This window comes from Oncorhynchus kisutch, linkage group LG5, assembly GCF_002021735.2.
Source record: "Oncorhynchus kisutch isolate 150728-3 linkage group LG5, Okis_V2, whole genome shotgun sequence".
NCBI classification, from domain to species: domain Eukaryota; kingdom Metazoa; phylum Chordata; class Actinopteri; order Salmoniformes; family Salmonidae; genus Oncorhynchus; species Oncorhynchus kisutch.
The window spans coordinates 73697470-73715988 of NC_034178.2; the positions used below are offsets into that span (position 1 = coordinate 73697470).

The 18519-nt window shown below is 44.4% G+C and overlaps 1 protein-coding gene across 2 annotated transcripts in view; it reads left to right on the forward strand.

Annotated features, from left to right (window-relative positions):
* The window catches only part of slc6a11b (solute carrier family 6 member 11b), a 78639-nt gene that overhangs the window by 11271 nt on the left and 48849 nt on the right, over positions 1–18519 (forward strand). For both annotated transcript variants that reach the window (XM_031825794.1, XM_031825793.1), the window contains exons 4-6: positions 2609–2749; positions 3755–3836; positions 14929–15061. In XM_031825794.1, coding sequence (XP_031681654.1) covers positions 2609–2749; positions 3755–3836; positions 14929–15061 — 356 coding nt within the window. The remainder of the gene's footprint in view (positions 1–2608; positions 2750–3754; positions 3837–14928; positions 15062–18519) is intronic.

Sequence of the window (18519 nt, forward strand, 5' to 3'; positions counted from 1 at the left end):
CCTGGACAGGACACTAGTCTATCTCCTGTTTCTGTAGTGAGGCAGCTTGATGTACCAGTACACCCCTGGACAGGACACTAGTCTATCTCCTGTTTCTGTAGTGAGGCAGCTTGATGTACCAGGACACCCCCTGGACAGGACACTAGTCTATCTCCTGTTTCTGTAGTGAGGCAGCTTGATGTACCAGGACACCCCCTGGACAGGACACTAGTCTATCTCCTGTTTCTGTAGTGAGGCAGCTTGATGTACCAGGACACCCCCTGGACAGGACACTAGTCTATCTCCTGTTTCTGTAGTGAGGCAGCTTGATGTACCAGGACACCCCCTGGACAGGACACTAGTCTATCTCCTGTTTCTGTAGTGAGGCAGCTTGATGTACCAGGACACCCCCTGGACAGGACACCCCCTGGACAGGACACTAGTCTATCTCCTGTTTCTGTTTTGCTACCAATAGGTGCCTTTCTTTGCGAGACATTGGAAAACCTCCCTGGTCTTTGTGGTTGAATCTGTGCTTGAAATTCACTGCTCCACTGAGGGACGTTACACATAATTGTATGTGTTGGGGTAGAGAGATGAGGAAATCATTCAGAAATCATGTTAATCACTATTATTGAACACAGAATGAGTCCATGCAATTCATGATGTCATTAGTTAAGCAAGTTTTTTTCCTCCTGAATGTACGTAGGCTTGTCATAACAAAGTGGTTGAATACTAATTGATTCAAGACATTTCAGCTTTTACATTTACATTTACATTTACATTTATTTATTTTGTTGAAAACAATTCTACAAATAAAATTCCACTTTGACATTACGGGGTATTGTGTGTAGATCAGTGACAGATCCTTTTCAATTTAACACAGGTGTTTCCAGATGTAACAAACCAAAATATGAACGTGAAGAAAGAGTGGAATCAATACTTAGATTATTTTCCATTTAAGAGGCATTAGAAGAAGACAAAAATGAATATTACCAATTGAACGAAATCGATCGCAGGATAAATCAATTTTAAGAGTTTTCATAGCTATATCTTTAAATTTAAAAAACAAAGTCTGTCAGATTAAACAGACATTCCAATTCATTTAATACCCCCCCCCCCCCCCCCCATACCCCCTTCACCTTTAAGAATCTGACTTGGAAATATGGAAGTATGGATTAGCACAAATTGTTTTACCTGAGTATAACCCAAAAAACGAAGGATTTATTAGCCTGTTGTTCATGTTTTGTGTTGCCATGCACGACTGATAGGCCTCATTGATTAGAGTTCTCGGAATGGCGTGCTCTGAACACTAACCCGAGAAGTGTTATTCGCACGTGGGAAATGTATACCATATATGCTGTGTTTGCTATAGACCTATTGTTTCCGAAGGGTTGTTGGTTGACACTTTGATGTCTCGATAATTTGCAGCTGTTTACGTCTATCAAGGCTCCCGAGTGGCGCAGCGGTCTAAGGCACTGCATCACAGTGCTAGAGGTGTCGTTGCAGACACCCTGGTTCAAATCCAGGCTGTATCACAACCTTTCCGGGATTGGGAGTCCCATAGGGCAGCGCACAATTGGCCCGGTGTCGTCCCGTTTAGGCCTGTCATTGTAAATAATAATTTGTTCTTAACTGACTTTCCTAGTTAAATAAAACATATTTTTTAAATGACTCGACCACCCAATCTTCCGATTTTAGGGCGGACATTCTAGCCATAAGGTCATAGGTCATTGGTCTGTCTGTTTCATGCCTGTGTAATCTCTCTGTCTGTTTCATGCCTGTGTAATCTCTCTGTCTGTTTCATGGCTGTGTAATCTCTCTGTCTGTTTCATGGCTGTGTAATCTCTCTGTCTGTTTCATGCCTGTGTAATCTCTCTGTCTGTTTCATGGCTGTGTAATCTCTCTGTCTGTTTCATGCCTGTGTAATCTCTCTGTCTGTCCATGCCTGTGTAATCTCTCTGTACGTCCATGCCTGTGTAATCTCTCTGTCTGTCCATGCCTGTGTAATCTCTCTGTCTGTCCATGCCTGTGTAATCTCTCTGTCTGTTTCATGCCTGTGTAATCTCTCTGTCTGTCCATGCCTGTGTAATCTCTGTCTGTTTCATGCCTGTGTAATCTCTCTGTACGTCCATGCCTGTGTAATCTCTCTGTACGTCCATGCCTGTGTAATCTCTCTGTCTGTTTCATGCCTGTGTAATCTCTCTGTCTGTCCATGCCTGTGTAATCTCTCTGTCTGTTTCATGCCTGTGTAATTTCTCTGTCTGTTTCATGCCTGTGTAATCTCTCTGTACGTCCATGCCTGTGTAATCTCTCTGTACGTCCATGCCTGTGTAATCTCTCTGTCTGTTTCATGGCTGTGTAATCTCTCTGTCTGTTTCATGCCTGTGTAATCTCTCTGTCTGTTTCATGGCTGTGTAATCTCTCTGTCTGTCCATGCCTGTGTAATCTCTCTGTCTGTTCATGCCTGTGTAATCTCTCTGTACGTCCATGCCTGTGTAATCTCTCTGTCTGTCCATGCCTGTGTAATCTCTCTGTCTGTTTCATGCCTGTGTAATCTCTCTGTCTGTCCATGCCTGTGTAATCTCTCTGTCTGTTTCATGGCTGTGTAATCTCTCTGTCTGTTCTACAGGTATTGGCTATGCGACCCAGGTGATCGTGGCCCATTTGAATGTGTATTATGTGGTTATCCTGTCCTGGGCTATCTTCTACCTGTTCAACTGCTTCACCACGGAGCTACCCTGGGCCTCGTGTGATCACTACTGGAACACAGGTGAGAACACACCTGTTCAGGTGAGACCCATAATGCATCCTGCTTCACCTGGGTCCTACTTATAAAAAAATATAAAAAAAAGTATTCTATTCTATTCTAGTCTATTCTATTCTAGTGTATTATATTATAGTCTAGTCTATTCTATTCTAGTGTATTCTATTCTATTCTAGTCTATTCTATTCTAGTGTATTCTATTCTATTCTAGTCTAGTCTATTCTATTCTAGTGTATTCTATTCTATTCTAGTCTATTCTATTCTAGTGTATTCTATTCTATTCTAGTCTATTCTATTCTATTCTATTCTAGTCTAGTCTATTCTATTCTAGTGTATTCTATTCTATTCTAGTCTAGTCTATTCTAGTGTATTCTATTCTAGTCTAGTCTATTCTATTCTAGTGTAATCTATTCTAGTGTATTCTATTCTATTCTAGTCTAGTCTATTCTAGTGTATTCTATTCTAGTGTATTCTATTCTAGTGTATTCTATTCTAGTGTATTCTATTCTAGTGTATTCTATTCTATTCTAGTCTAGTCTATTCTAGTGTATTCTATTCTAGTCTAGTCTATTCTATTCTAGTGTATTCTATTCTATTCTAGTGTATTCTATTCTATTCTAGTCTAGTCTGACCATCTACCTCCATGTTGTTCAATACTGAATATGTTCACTGTCTGTTTCCTAGTAGAGAACTGTGATATGTTCCCTGTTTCCTAGTAGAGAACTGTGATATGTTCCCTGTTTCCTAGTAGAGAACTGTGATATGTTCCCTGTTTCCTAGTAGAGAACTGTGATATGTTCCCTGTTTCCTAGTAGAGAACTGTGATATGTTCCCTGTTTCCTAGTAGAGAACTGTGATATGTTCCCTGTTTCCTAGTAGAGAACTGTGATATGTTCCCTCTCTGTTTCCTAGTAGAGAACTGTGATATGTTCCCTGTTTCCTAGTAGAGAACTGTGATATGTTCCCTGTTTCCTAGTAGAGAACTGTGATATGTTCCCTGTTTCCATGTAGAGAACTGTGTCGATTTCCAGAGGAACGGCACCAATTTCACCTTCAACCCCAACTCCACCTCGCCTGTTGTAGAGTTCTGGGAGTGAGTACATTGTTTTATAATATATACATACTGTATGTATAGTATCAGCATCCATACACGTGATCTATACTATATAGCTGAACTACACCATACTGTATGTATAGTATCAGCATCCAGGCTAGTACCACAACCGGCCATGATTGGGAGACCCATAGATTGGCTCACAATTGGCCCAGCGTCGTCCTGGTTTGGCCGGTGTAGTGCTGTCATTGTAAATAACAATTTGTTCTTAAACGACTTACATAGTTAAATAAAGGATAAATTATAATATAAAATTATATTTATATTGATACTGGACGTATAGCTGAACTATACTATACTGTAAAGCTGAACTATACTATAATATATAGCTGAATTATACTATACTATATAGCTGAATTATACTATATAGCTGAATTATACTATATTATATAGCTGAACTATACTATATAGCTGAACTATACTATATAGCTGAACTACACCATACTGTATAGCTGAACTATACTATATAGCTGAACTACACCATACTGTATAGCTGAACTATACTATATAGCCGAACTACACCATACTGTATAGCTGAACTATACTATATAGCTGAACTACACCATACACCATGGATCCCCATTAGTTCCTGCCAAGGCAGCAGCTACTCTTCTTGGGGTTTATTATGGATCCCCATTAGTTCCTGCCAAGGCAGCAGCTACTCTTCCTGGGGTTTATTATGGATCCTCATTAGTTCCTGTCAAGGCAGCAGCTACTCTTCCTGGGGTTTATTATGGATCCTCATTAGTTCCTACCAAGATGGCAGCAGCTACTCTTCCTGTGGTTTACTATGGATCCACATTAGTTCCTACCAAGATGGCAGCTACTCTTCCTGGGGTTTATTATGGATCCCCATTAGTTCCTGCCAAGGCAGCAGCTACTCTTCCTGGGGTTTATTATGGATCCCCATTAGTTCCTGCCAAGGCAGCAGCTATTCTTCCTGGGGTTTATTAGGGATCCCCATTAGTTCCTGCCAAGGCAGCAGCTACTCTTCCTAGGGTTTAATATGGATCCCCATTAGTTCCTGCCGAGGCAGCAGATACTCTTCCTGGGGTTTATTATGGATCCCCATTAGTTCCTGCCAAGGCAGCAGCTACTCTTCCTGGGGTTTATTATGGATCCCCATTAGTTCCTGCCAAGGCAGCAGCTACTCTTCCTGGGGTTTATTAGGGATCCCCATTAGTTCCTGCCAAGGCAGCAGCTACTCTTCCTGGGGTTTAATATGGATCCCCATTAGTTCCTGCCGAGGCAGCAGATACTCTTCCTGGGGTTTATTATGGATCCCCATTAGTTCCTGCCAAGGCAGCAGCTACTCTTCCTGGGGTTTATTATGGATCCCCATTAGTTCCTGCCAAGGCAGCAGCTACTCTTCCTGGGATTTATTATGGATCCCCATTAGTTCCTGCCGAGGCAGCAGCTACTCTTCCTGGGGTTTATTATGGATCCCCATTAGTTGCTGCCAAGGCAGCAGCTACTCTTCCTGGGGTTTATCATGGATCCTCATTAGTTCCTACCAAGGCAGCAGCTACTCTTCCTGGGGTTTATTATGGATCCTCATTAGTTCCTACCAAGGCAGCAGCTACTCTTCCTGGGGTTTATTATGGATCCCCATTAGTTCCTGCCAAGGCAGCAGCTACTCTTCCTGTGGTTTACTATGGATCCACATTAGTTCCTGTGTAACGGTTTTCTTCATCTGAAGGAGAGGCGGACCAAAATGCAGCGTGGTGGTTATTCATGTTTTTAATAAAGACAACTATACATGAAATAACTAACAAAACAAGAAATGTGAAAACTCAAAACAGTCCTATCTGGTGCAAACACAAAGACAGGAACAATCACCCACAAACACACAGTGAAACCCAGGCTACCTAAATATGGTTCCCAATCAGAGACAATGACTAACACCTGCCTCTGATTGAGAACCATATCAGGCCAGAGATAGAAATAGACAAACAAGACATCCAACATAGAATGCCCACTCAGATCACACCCTGACCAACCAAAACATAGAAACATACAAAGCAAACTATGGTCAGGGTGTGACATCCTGCCAAGGCAGCAGCTACTCTTCCTGGGATTTATTATGGATCCTCATTAGTTCCTGCCAAGACAGCAGCTACTCTTCCTGGGGTTTATTATGGATCCCCATTAGTTCCTGCCAAGGCAGCAGATACTCTTCCTGGGGTTTAATATGGATCCCCATTAGTTCCTGTCAAGGCAGCAGCTACTCTTCCTGGGGTTTATTATGGATCCCCATTAGTTCCTGTCAAGGCAGCAGCTACTCTTCCTGGGGTTTATTATGGATCCCCATTAGTTCCTGCCAAGGCAGCAGATACTCTTCCTGGGGTTTAATATGGATCCCCATTAGTTCCTGTCAAGGCAGCAGATACTCTTCCTGGGGTTTATTATGGATCCCCATTAGTTCCTGCCAAGGCAGCAGATACTCTTCCTGGGGTTTAATATGGATCCTCATTAGTTCCTGCCAAGGCAGCAGATACTCTTCCTGGGGTTTAATATGGATCCCCATTAGTTCCTGTCAAGGCAGCAGCTACTCTTCCTGGGGTTTATTATGGATCCCCATTAGTTCCTGCCAAGGCAGCAGATACTCTTCCTGGGGTTTAATATGGATCCTCATTAGTTCCTGCCAAGGCAGCAGATACTCTTCCTGGGGTTTAATATGGATCCCCATTAGTTCCTGTCAAGGCAGCAGCTACTCTTCCTGGTTTATTTTGGATCCTCATGCTAATTGAAGATATGGCAAATAGGAGTGTCAATATCGTCCGGTATTATCCTCAGTAATTTGTCATCCAAGTTGTCAGACCCCAGTGGCGTGTCATTGTTGATAGACGACAATAATTTGTTCACTTCTTCCACACTCACTTTACAGAATTCAAATTTACAATGCTTCTCTTTCATAATTTAATCAGTTATACATGGATGTGTAGTGTCGGCATTTGTTGCGGTCATGTCATGCCTAAGTTTGCTCATCTTGCCAATGAAACAAATTATTAAAGTCATTGGTAATATCAGTGGGTTTTGTGATGAATGAGCCACCTGATTCAATGAATAAGGGAGCAGAGTTTGCCTTTTTGCCCAAAATGTCATTTAAGATGCTCCAAAGCTTTTTGTTATCATTCTTTGTCATTTATCTTTGTTTCATAGTGTAGTTTCTTCTTCTTTTTATTCAGTTTAGTCACATGATTTATCAATTTGCAGTACGTTTTGTAATCGGTTGTGCAGACAGATTTATTCATAATATGATATCATGATTTATCAATTTGCAGTACCTTTGCCAATAGGTTGTGCAGACAGACTTTTTTAACATTCCTTTTGCATCATCCCTCTCAACCATACAATGTTTAAATTCCTCGTCAATCCACAGGGATTTAACTGGTTTTACAGTCGTTTTCTTAATGGGTTCATGTTTATTAGTAACTGGAATAAAACATTTCATTAATGTGTCCAGTGCAGCATCTGGTTGCTCCTCATTACACACCACAGACCAGCAGCGTCTGGTTGCTCCTCATTACACACCACAGACCAGCAGCGTCTGGTTGCTCCTCATTACACACCACGGACCAGCAGCGTCTGGTTGCTCCTCATTACACACCACGGACCAGCAGCGTCTGGTTGCTCCTCATTACACACCACAGACCAGCAGCGTCTGGTTGCTCCTCATTACATACCACAGACCAGCAGCGTCTGTTTGCTCCTCATTACACACCACAGACCAGCAGCGTCTGGTTGCTCCTCATTACACACCACAGACCAGCAGCGTCTGGTTGCTCCTCATTACACACCACAGACCAGCAGCGTCTGGTTGCTCCTCATTACACACCACAGACTAGCAGCGTCTGGTTGCTCCTCATTACACACCACAGACCAGCAGCGTTTGGTTTCTCCTCATTACACACCACAGACCAGCAGCGTCTGGTTGCTCCTCATTACACACCACAGACCAGCAGCGTCTGGTTGCTCCTCATTACTCACCACAGACCAGCAGCGTCTGGTTGCTCCTCATTACACACCACAGACCAGCAGCGTCTGGTTGTTCCTCATTACACACCACGGACCAGCAACGTCTGGTTGCTCCTCATTACACACCACAGACCAGCAGCGTCTGGTTGCTCCTCATTACTCACCACGGACCAGCAGCGTCTGGTTGCTCCTCATTACACACCACAGACCAGCAGCGTCTGGTTGCTCCTCATTACACACCACAGACCAGCAGCGTCTGGTTGCTCCTCATTACACACCACAGACCAGCAGCGTCTGGTTGCTCCTCATTACACACCACAGACCAGCAGCGTCTGGTTGCTCCTCATTACACACCACAGACCAGCAGCGTCTGGTTGCTCCTCATTACTCACCACGGACCAACAACTATTCTTTACATCAACAACGTAGGAATCACTATAAAACTTATTGTATGAACTCTTATACACTATATTAGGCCCAGCCGGACCTCTTATACACTATATTAGGCCCAGCCTGACCTCTTATACACTATATTAGGCCCAGCCTGACCTCTTATACACTATATTAGGCCCAGCCTGACCTCTTATGCACTATATTAGGCCCAGCCTGACCTCTTATACACTATATTAGGCCCAGCCTGAACTCTTATACACTATATTAGGCCCAGCCTTTGAAACTGTGGTTTTCCTAGATATGGCTACTATATTATGATCATTACATCTGATGGATCTGGATGCTGCTTTAAAGCTGCTTCTGCAGCATTAGTAAAGATGTGATCAATACATGTTGATGATTTCATTCCTGTGCTGTTTGTAACTACCCTGATAGGTTGACTGACAACCTGAACCAGGATGCAGGTACTGGTTACAGTTTCAAGCTTTTTCTTGAGTGGGCAGCTTGATGAAAGCCAGTCAGTATTTAAATCACCCAGAAAATATACCTCTCTGTTGATATCACACACATTATCAAGCAATTCACACATGTTATTCAGATACTGACTGTTAGCACTTGGTGGTCTATAGCAGATTCCCACCAGAATGGGCTTTAGGTGAGGCAAATGAACCTGTAGCTATATTACATCAACAGATTGTAACATTAGATTGTCTCTAAGCTTTACAGGAATGTTGTTCTGAATATAAACGACAACACCTCCACCTTTAGCATGTCTGTCCTTTCTGTAGATGTTATAACCATGTATTGCTACCAAGGTATTATCTAAGTGAGTTTCAGAGATTGTCAGAATATAAATGTCATCTGTTACTAGCAAAGTATTCATTTCATGAACTTTGTTTCTTTAAGCTATATATGCTAACATGAGCTATTTTTTAACACTTTTCTGCGATGCTTTACTGGGAGGCTTATCAGAAGTAGACATGCTCAGGTTATTGATGTTATTGCAGGGTGAGCTGCACACAGTGGACTTCCTCCTAGGGCACACCACCTCAGTGCTAACAGTATAACTCTGGTTCATAGACACATGATTACTGCAGACAATAGCAGTAGGATCAGAGGCATTCAGGACAGTTAGAGGGACATACATTAGGTTACTTACATTGTGTCTTCCAACACCCCTGGGATAATGTACATTTGCTGAAGCATTATGATGACTCAGTGTCTCAATGGTGGGGATTAACTGAGCTGGGTTTGGGTCATTGGTAAATCAATGTCTCAACGCAGCCTTATAATGCTGTGAAAGGATCCAGGAACACAAATGATGTGGGTGGATCCCATCTTCCTTATAAAACAAGCTATGCTTCCAGAAGGTATCAACATTGTTAATAAATGTTTCACCCACAGAACTGCAATAGTCTGGTAGCCAGTTACGGAGGGATAACAGTCTGTTGAACTGTTCAATGCCACGATTTAGGGAGGGCAGATGGCGAGATATTATGGGGCGTTTGTTGGTGTCAAGCAGAGAACCAATCAGTTCTGTAATCCATCTTCAGCTGTTCTGAGCTGCCCTTCATAATGTCCTTGAATCCCACACGAACTATGATAGACTCAATTTCCTGATGCAGGTTTTTAAAGTGTTTGGGAGTAGCTTATTGATGTCCTGATGCTGGTTTATAATGTTTGGGAGCAGCTTATTGATGTCCTGATGCAGGTTTATAATGTTTGGGAGCAGCTTATTGATGTCCTGATGCAGGTTTATAATGTCTGGTAGCAGGTTATTGATGTCCTGATGCAGGTTTATAATGTTTGGGAGCAGGTTATTGATGTCCTGATGCAGGTTTATAATGTCTGGGAGCAGCTTATTGATGTCCTGATGCAGGTTTATAATGTTTGGGAGCAGTTTATTGATGTCCTGATGCAGGTTTATAATGTTTGGGAGTAGCTTATTGATGTCCTGATGCAGGTTTATAATGTTTGGGAGCAGGTTATTGATGTCCTGATGCAGGTTTATAATGTTTGGGAGCAGCTTATTGATGTCCTGATGCTGGTTTATAATGTTGGGGAGCAGGTTATTGATGTCCAGTACTCGTGCTCCTGGGTACCACAACGTTTTAGTTCCAGAGACTGAGACATTTCTCACCGTTGAACTGTCCAATACAACTGCTGGAGAGGGGGATGGAAAAATCTGCCCATTCCTACCCCTCACACAATTTGTTGAACCTTTCACTGGTCCACGAGAAGCAGGATAGCGTAGGGCCGCTGCTCCTGGCGATAGGTCCTCCCACAGCAGGCAGTGCCCCATCAAATCCAGAGAGAGGGATAAGGAGCCGAAACTCTAAGCCGCTGCTGGAGTCAGCACAGCCATCGCAGACACAGGCAGTCCCAGAGATGAAGGCACAGGTAGATCAGGCACTAGTGCGGCGAAGCTATTCCTCATGTCAGAGTGCGCCGAACCTGGAACATTGGAACTCCGGATTGGAACATTTGAACTCCGGATTGGAACATTGGAACTCCGGATTGGAACATTGGAACTCCGGATTGGAACATTGGAACTCTGGATTGGAACTCCGGATTGTCAGTATTGTCCCACATAAGAGCATAGTAAACACAGCTTCTACAACGCTGGCGAAGCAGGCTCCATTGCAACCTAGCTAGCTGTATCCCTGTGGCTACTGTATGTGTAGCCAGTCTATTGTGACTGTGACTCCAGCAGATGTCAAGTAAATTCCATTTAAATTCTAGTCAATTCAGGAAGTGCAATGAATTTCCAATTCCAATTATTTCCAATGCTTTTCAATGAGCAAAATCTGGAATTGGAATTTGGTTTACTTTCTGAATTGACTGGAATTGAAACGCAAATGATCCCAATCCTGGGCTCCAGTATATTAGTGTATATGCAGACAGCCTACTGTTGGTTTGGCTGCAGTACTCCGGTAAAACTGAGGGAAACTCAGTGTGCAACCCCAAGAGACAACAATTTGCTGTAGCCTACGATTGACATACTTAACCATTTCCCTAATAATTTGTCAGTCATTTGAAATGGTTCTATGTGTACCAGCGTCAGTGGAGCTCTTGCACAGCCGGAGATGGTATGATGTGGAGACAAATCTGCTCGTGTCAGCATGTTGTGTTGTTGGGAGCAGGATTCCTGTCTGGCTGCCAAAGGACCATAGAGGAGATGGCAAGGCTACTGTATCACTGCGAGGCTCTGCTCCAAATGCCACACTATTTCCTATATAGTGCACTACCCATAGGGCCTTGATCAAAAGTATATAGGGAATAGGGTGTGTTTTGGGGTGGGGGACACACAGGCAGCTATTAAGGATATGAAATGCTACTGTATGATATCTCTCTGAACCTGGACAATCGTTGACCGGGCTATAGGAGCGATGCCAAACAGCTAGCTAACGCTCATAGTCATCTACTCTAGGAGCAGGTTGAGTCAAAGTACCGTAGCAAAACCCTGTTTGGTTACCTGGCTTATCACATCACATTCAGAGGTTAGCCTATCCTATGGCTTGCTTATTCAGAGGTTAGCCTATCCTATGGTTAGCTTATTCAGAGGTTAGCCTATCCTATGGCTAGCTTATTCAGAGGTTAGCCTATCCTATGGTTAGCCTATTCAGAGGTTAGCTTATCCTATGGTTAGCATATTCAGAGGTTAGCCTATTCAGAGGTTAGCTTATTCAGAGGTTAGCCTATCCTATGGTTAGCCTATTCAGAGGTTAGCCTATTCAGAGGTTAGCCTATCCTATGGTTAGTCTATTCAGAGGTTAGCCTATTCAGAGGTTAGCCTATCCTATGGTTGGCCTATTCAGAGGTTAGCCTATTCAGAGGTTAGCCTATTCAGAGGTTAGCGTAGTCAGAGGTTAGCCTATTCAGAGGTTAGCCTATTCAGAGGTTAGCCTATTCAGAGGTTAGCCTATCCTATGGTTGGCCTATTCAGAGGTTAGCCTATTCAGAGGTTAGCCTATTCAGAGGTTAGCGTAGTCAGAGGTTAGCCTATCCCACTGTAGCTCTCCCAGATTGAGCCAGAGTAGGAGTTTGAATCAGCTGGCTAACCAGTTTCCTACACTTTTACAGATGCAGTACCTTCAGTTGATCATCCTGTTGTTGCAGGAATTTTCCTGCGCAGCTGGAAATCAAAACTTGTAGTCTATTCAATAGTTTGTCGTTTCCACTTTAGAATTTCAGACTTGATTTGCCCTATTGAAAAATGTATCAACCCCCTACAAAACATGTCCATTAATTATAATCCACAATTCACATTTCCTGTTGCTGCAGGTTTATTTATCTGCAAAAACTGGCTCAAATAACGACATGGCATCTGTACTATAATCTGGTGTTCATAGAGAATTGACAACAACTAAGTGTTGTGTAAGTGACAGTATACTAGTTTCATGCTAATTACAGTATTGAGATGTCACATTTTACAGTATACTTGTTTCATGCTAATTACAGTATTGAGATGTCACATTTTACAGTATACTAGATTCATGCTAATTACAGTATCGTCATGTCATATTTTACAGTATACTAGATTCATGCTAATTACAGTATCGTCATGTCATATTTTACAGTATACTAGTTTCATGCTAATTACAGTATCGAGATGTCACATTTTACAGTATACTAGTTTCATGCTAATTACAGTATCGTCATGTCATATTTTACAGTATACTAGTTTCATTGTCATGTCATATTTTACAGTATAATAGTTTCATGCTAATTACAGTATCGTCATGTCACATTTCAGAAAGTGTTGCTAGTTTTGTGAGGTCAGCATTGTCCGTTCATGGACATATTGAAATACAATGAAGTCACTTGGTATTTCCTGTGGATGTCTTTCTGGCCTGGTCCCAAACCTTAAGAGTTGAACCAGGGCTGGTCCCAAATCTGCATGTGATATCTTGCCAACGCGTATGGTCATTGACATGCATGACAACTCGGCTATAGATCAGATCTGGGACCAGTGTGGCCCTAATTCAACTCTTAAGGTCATTGTCATGCCAACAGCACTTTAACAGATCTGGGACCAGGCTAGAGCCAGGTCTGGCATTTGATTCTTGTTCAGTCAGGACCCCAGCAGCATTGGAAGACTTATTAGCTGCCACTCCAACCCCAGAGTAGTGAAGGAACGAGACTGGTTTCAACAGTGTTCTGCCCTGGGCCATGGGTTCTCTGAGTACTGGGCCCTGGGTTCTCTGGGTACTGGGCCCTGGGTTCCTTGAGTACTGGGGCCTGGGTTCTCTGAGTACTGGGCCCTGGGTTCTCTGAGTACTGGACCATGGGTTCTCTGGGTACTGGGCCCTGGGTACTGGACCCTGGGTACTGGGCCATGGGTTCTCTGGGTACTGGGCCTTGGGTTCTCTGAGTAATGGGCCCTGGGTTCTCTGAGTACTGGACCATGGGTTCTCTGAGTACTGGGCCCTGGTTTCTCTGGGTACTGGGCCCTGGGTTCTCTGAGTACTGGGCCCTGGGTTCTCTGGGTACTGGGCCCTGGATTCTCTGAGTACTGGGCCCTGGGTTCTCTGGGTACTGGGCCCTGGGTTCTCTGAGTACTGGGCCCTGGGTTCTCTGGGTACTGGGCCCTGGATTCTCTGAGTACTGGGCCCTGGGTTCTCTGGGTACTGGGCCCTGGGTTCTCTGGGTACTGGGCCCTGGGTTCTCTGGGTACTGGGCCCTGGGTTCTCTGGGTACTGGGCCCTGGGTTCTCTGGGTACTGGGCCCTGGGTTCTCTGGGTACTGGGCCCTGGGTTCTCTGGGTACTGGGCCCTGGGTTCTCTGGGTACTGGGCCCTGGGTCCTCTGAGTACTGGGCCCTGGGTTCTCTGGGTACTGGGCCATTGGTTCTCTGGGTACTGGGCCCTGGGTTATCTGAGTACTGGGCCCTGGGGTCTCTGGGTACTGGGCCCTGGGTTATCTGAGTACTGGGCCCTGGGTTCTCTGGGTACTGGACCATGGGTTCTCTGGGTACTGGGCCCTGGGTTCTCTGAGTACTGGGCCCTGGGTTCTCTGGGTACTGGGCCCTGGGTTCTCTGAGTACTGGGCCCTGGGTTCTCTGTGTTCTCTGGGTACTGGGCCCTGGGTTTTCTGGGTACCGGGGCCTGTGTTCTCTGGATTCTCTGGGTACTGGGCCCTGGGTTCCGGGCCCTGGGTTCTCTGGGTTCTCTGGGTACTGGACCCTGGGTTCTCTGGATACAAGGCCCTGATTTCTCTGGGTTATCTGGGCACTGGGTTCACCGTGTACTGGGCCTTGGGTTCTCTGGGTACTGGGCCCTGGGTTCTCTGGCTACTGGGCCCTGGGTTCTCTGGGTACTGGGCCATGGTTTCTCTGGGTTATCTGGGTACTGGGTTCTCTGTGTATGGGCTATGGGTGGGGGAACACATAGATGATCAATGGCCAGGGTTGGACCCAGATCTCTCCTCTCTCTCTCACTGTAGACACAGACACTCAATCACTCAATCACCTAATTGATAACGTACATGAAATATATCATGATATGTCAGTATGTCTTGGATAGGGTTGGGGGTCAATTCCATTTCACAGAAAACCCCAATTGAAATGCAGTTGATCCCAACCATGGTTTAAGATGTCATTTCTAATGTTAAAACAACATTAAAGATACCTTTTTATAGAAATATTTTATTAATTGTGTGTCTTTCCTGATATGTTTTTTTTGTCGTTGTTGCTCAAACAGACGTCGTGTCCTCAAGATCTCCAGTGGGATTGAACACATCGGGAAGCTACGCTGGGAACTGGCTCTGTGTCTGGCTCTGGCTTGGGTCATCTGCTACTTCTGCATATGGAAAGGGCCCAAATCCACCGGAAAGGTACCATTTTATTTTCATTAGCTATCACAGTCAAGCCTTTAGATTTCGATCGAGCTATGAAGAAGATCTTTCTCGTTACTTCCTGGATACAGTATTGAATTGAGTTACGTGGAAGGTTCTGCTACTCTTTGAACAGGGATCTCAGTATTAGACTTCACTCATGGTGACAAGATCACTGCAATATCACTGCATATCACTGCAATGTCTTACCTGTTGTGTGAAATGGAAATGTGTGTGTGTGTGTGTGTGTGTGTGTGTGTGTGTGTGTGTGTGTGTGTGTGTGTGTGTGTGTGTGTGTGTGTGTGTGTGTGTGTGTGTGTGTGTGTGTGTGTGTGTGTGTGTGTGTGTGTGTGTGTGGAGGGCGGGTGGCAATGATTTGGGTAATACCTGTTAAGAATAAGAAATAAAAGTAACAAGTAATTAAAGAACAGCAGTAAAATAACAATAGCGAGACTATAAACAGGGGGTACTGGTACAGAGTCAATTTGCAGGGGCACAGATGTCGAAGTAATTGAGAAAATATATACATGTAGGTAGAGTTATTAAAGTGACTGTGCATTGATAATAACAGACAGTAGCAGAAGCGTAGGAGGGGGGTGCAATGCAAATAGTCTAGGTAGCCATTTGATTAGATGTTCAGGAGTCTTATGGCTTGACGCTCCGGTACCGCTTGCCGTGTGGTAGCAGAGAGAACAGTATATGACTAGGGTGGCTGGAGTCTTTGTCAATTATTAGGGCCTTCCTCTGACACCGCCTGGTATAGAGGTCCTGGATACTGGGCCGTACGCACTACCCTCTGTAGTGCCTTGCGGTTGGAGGCCGAGCAGTTGCCATACCAGGCAGTGATGCAACCCGTCAGGATGCTTTCGATGGTGCAGCTGTAAAACCTTTTGAGTATCTCAGCACCCATGCCAAATCTTTTCAGTCTCCTGAGGGGGAATAGGCTTTGTTGTGCACGGCTGTCTTGCTGTGCTTGGACCATGTTAGTTTGTTGGTGATGTGGACACCAAGGAACTTGAAGCTCTCAACCTGCTCCACTGCAGCCCCGTCGATGAGAATGGGGGCGTGCTCAGTCCTCCTTTTCCTGTAGTCCACAATCATCTCCAATTGTCTTGATCACGTTGAGGGAGAGGTTTGTAGACCTGGCACTACATTACCAGGTCTCTGACCATCGTTGTCGTTGTCGGTGATCAGGCCTACCACTGTTGTGTCATCGGAAAACTTAATGATGGTGTTGGAGTTGTGCCTGGCCATGCAGTCATGAGTGAACAGGGAGTACAGGAGGGGACTGAGCACGCACCCCTGAGGGGCCCCCGTGTTGAGGATCAGCGTGGCGGATGTTTTTGTTACCTACCTCTTACCACCTGGAGGAGGCCCGTCAGGAAGTCCAGAATCCAGTTGCAGAGGGAGGTGTTTAGTCCCAGCGTAGTGATGAGCTTTGAGGGCACTATGGTGTTGAACACTGAGCTGTAGTCAATGAATAGCATTCTCACATAGGTGTTCATTTTGTCCAGGTGGGAAAGGGCATTGTGGAGTGCAATAGAGATTCCATCATCTGTGGATCTGTTGGGGAGGTATGCATATTGGAGTGGGTCTAGGGTTTCTGGGATAGTGGTGTTGATGTGAGCCATCACCAGCCTTTCAAGCATTTCATGGCTACAGACGTGAGTGCTACGGGTCAGTAGTCATTTAGGCAGGTTACCTTAATGTTCTTGGGACTATGGTGGTCTGCTTGAAACATGTTGGTATTACAGACTCGGACAGGGAGAGGTTAAAAATGTCAGTGAAGACACTTGCCAGTTGGTTAGCGCATGCTCAGAGTACACATCCTGGTAATCTGTCTGGCCCTGCGGCCTTGTGAATGTTTAAAGGTTTTACTTACATCGGCTGCGGAGAGTGTGATCACACAGTCGTCCGGAACAGCTGATGCTCTCATTCATATTTCAGTGTTTCTTGCCTCGAAGCGAGCATAGAAGTGATTTAACTCATCTTGTAGGTTCGTGTCACTGGGCAGCTCTCGGCTGTGCTTCCTTTACTTTTAGTCTGTAATAGTTTGCAAGCCCTGGCACATCAGACGAGCTTCGGAGCCGTTGTAGTATACGTATGTACTATTCAATCTTATTCCTGTATTGATGCTTTGCCTTTTTGATGGTTCGTCAGAGGGCTTAGCAGGATTAATTATAAGCTTCCAGGTTAGAGTCCTGCTCCTTGAAAGCGGCAGCTCTCCCTTTAGCTTAGTGCGATTGTTGCCTGTAATCCTGGCTTCTGGTTGGGGTATGTACGTACAGTCACTGGGGGGATGACGTCATCGATGCACTTATTATTCAAGCCAGTGACTAATGTGGTGTACTCCTCAATGCCATCAGAAGAATCCCAGAACATATTCCAGTCTGTGCTATTAAAACAGTCCTGTAGCTTAACATCTGCTTCATCTGACCACGTTTTTATAGACCAAGCCACTGGTGTTTCCTGCTCTCATTTTTTGCTTGTTAGCGGGAATCGGGAGGATAGAATCATGGTCAGATTTGCCAAATGGAGGGTGAAGGAGAGCTTTGTGTGTGTCTCTGTCTGTGGAGTAAAGGTGGTCTGGAGTTTATTTTATTTTTTTCCCTCTGGTTGCATATTTAACATGCTGATAGAAATGAGGTTTAACTGATTTAAGATTTAAAGGATTAAAGTTGCAATAACGTCCCCGGCCACTAGGAGCGCCGCCTCTGGGTTTTCCTGTTTGCTTATTGAGTTTTTAGTGCAGCATCGGTCTGTGGTGGTATGTAGACCAGCTACGAAAAATACAGATGAAAGCTCCCTAGGTAGATAGTGTGGTCTACAGTTTATCATGAGATACCTCAGGCAAGCAAAAAACCCTCTCCAAGTCAAATCAAATTGTATTGCTCACATACACACATTTTGCAGATATTATTGCGGGTGGAGTGAAATTCTTGTATTCCAACAGTGCAGTAATATCTAATAATTCACAACAATACACACACATCTAAAAGTAAAAGAATGGAATTAAGAAATATATAAATATTAGATCGAGCCAGATTGGCATGATTGGCATTGACTAAAATACAGTAGAATAGAATACAGTATATACATATGAAATTAGTAAAGCCTCCTGCGGTTGAATAGGTGCTGTTTCAGATTGTCAGTGATGTCCATTTAAGATTGTCACTGACGCAGAGGAACTTGAATCTTTCCACCTTCTCCACTGCGTCCAGTGTATGTGGACAGCTCCCTCTGCTGTTTTCTGAAGTCCACGATCAGCTCCTTCATTTTGTTGACGTTGAGGCACCTCCTCCCTGTAGGCTGTCTCGTCATTGTTGGTAATCAGGCCTACTACTGTTGTTTCATCTGGAAACTTGGTGATTGAGTTGGAGGTGTGCGTGGCCACACAGTCATGGGTGGACAGGGAGTACAGGAGGGGGCTGAGCACGCAACCTTGTGGGGCCCATGTG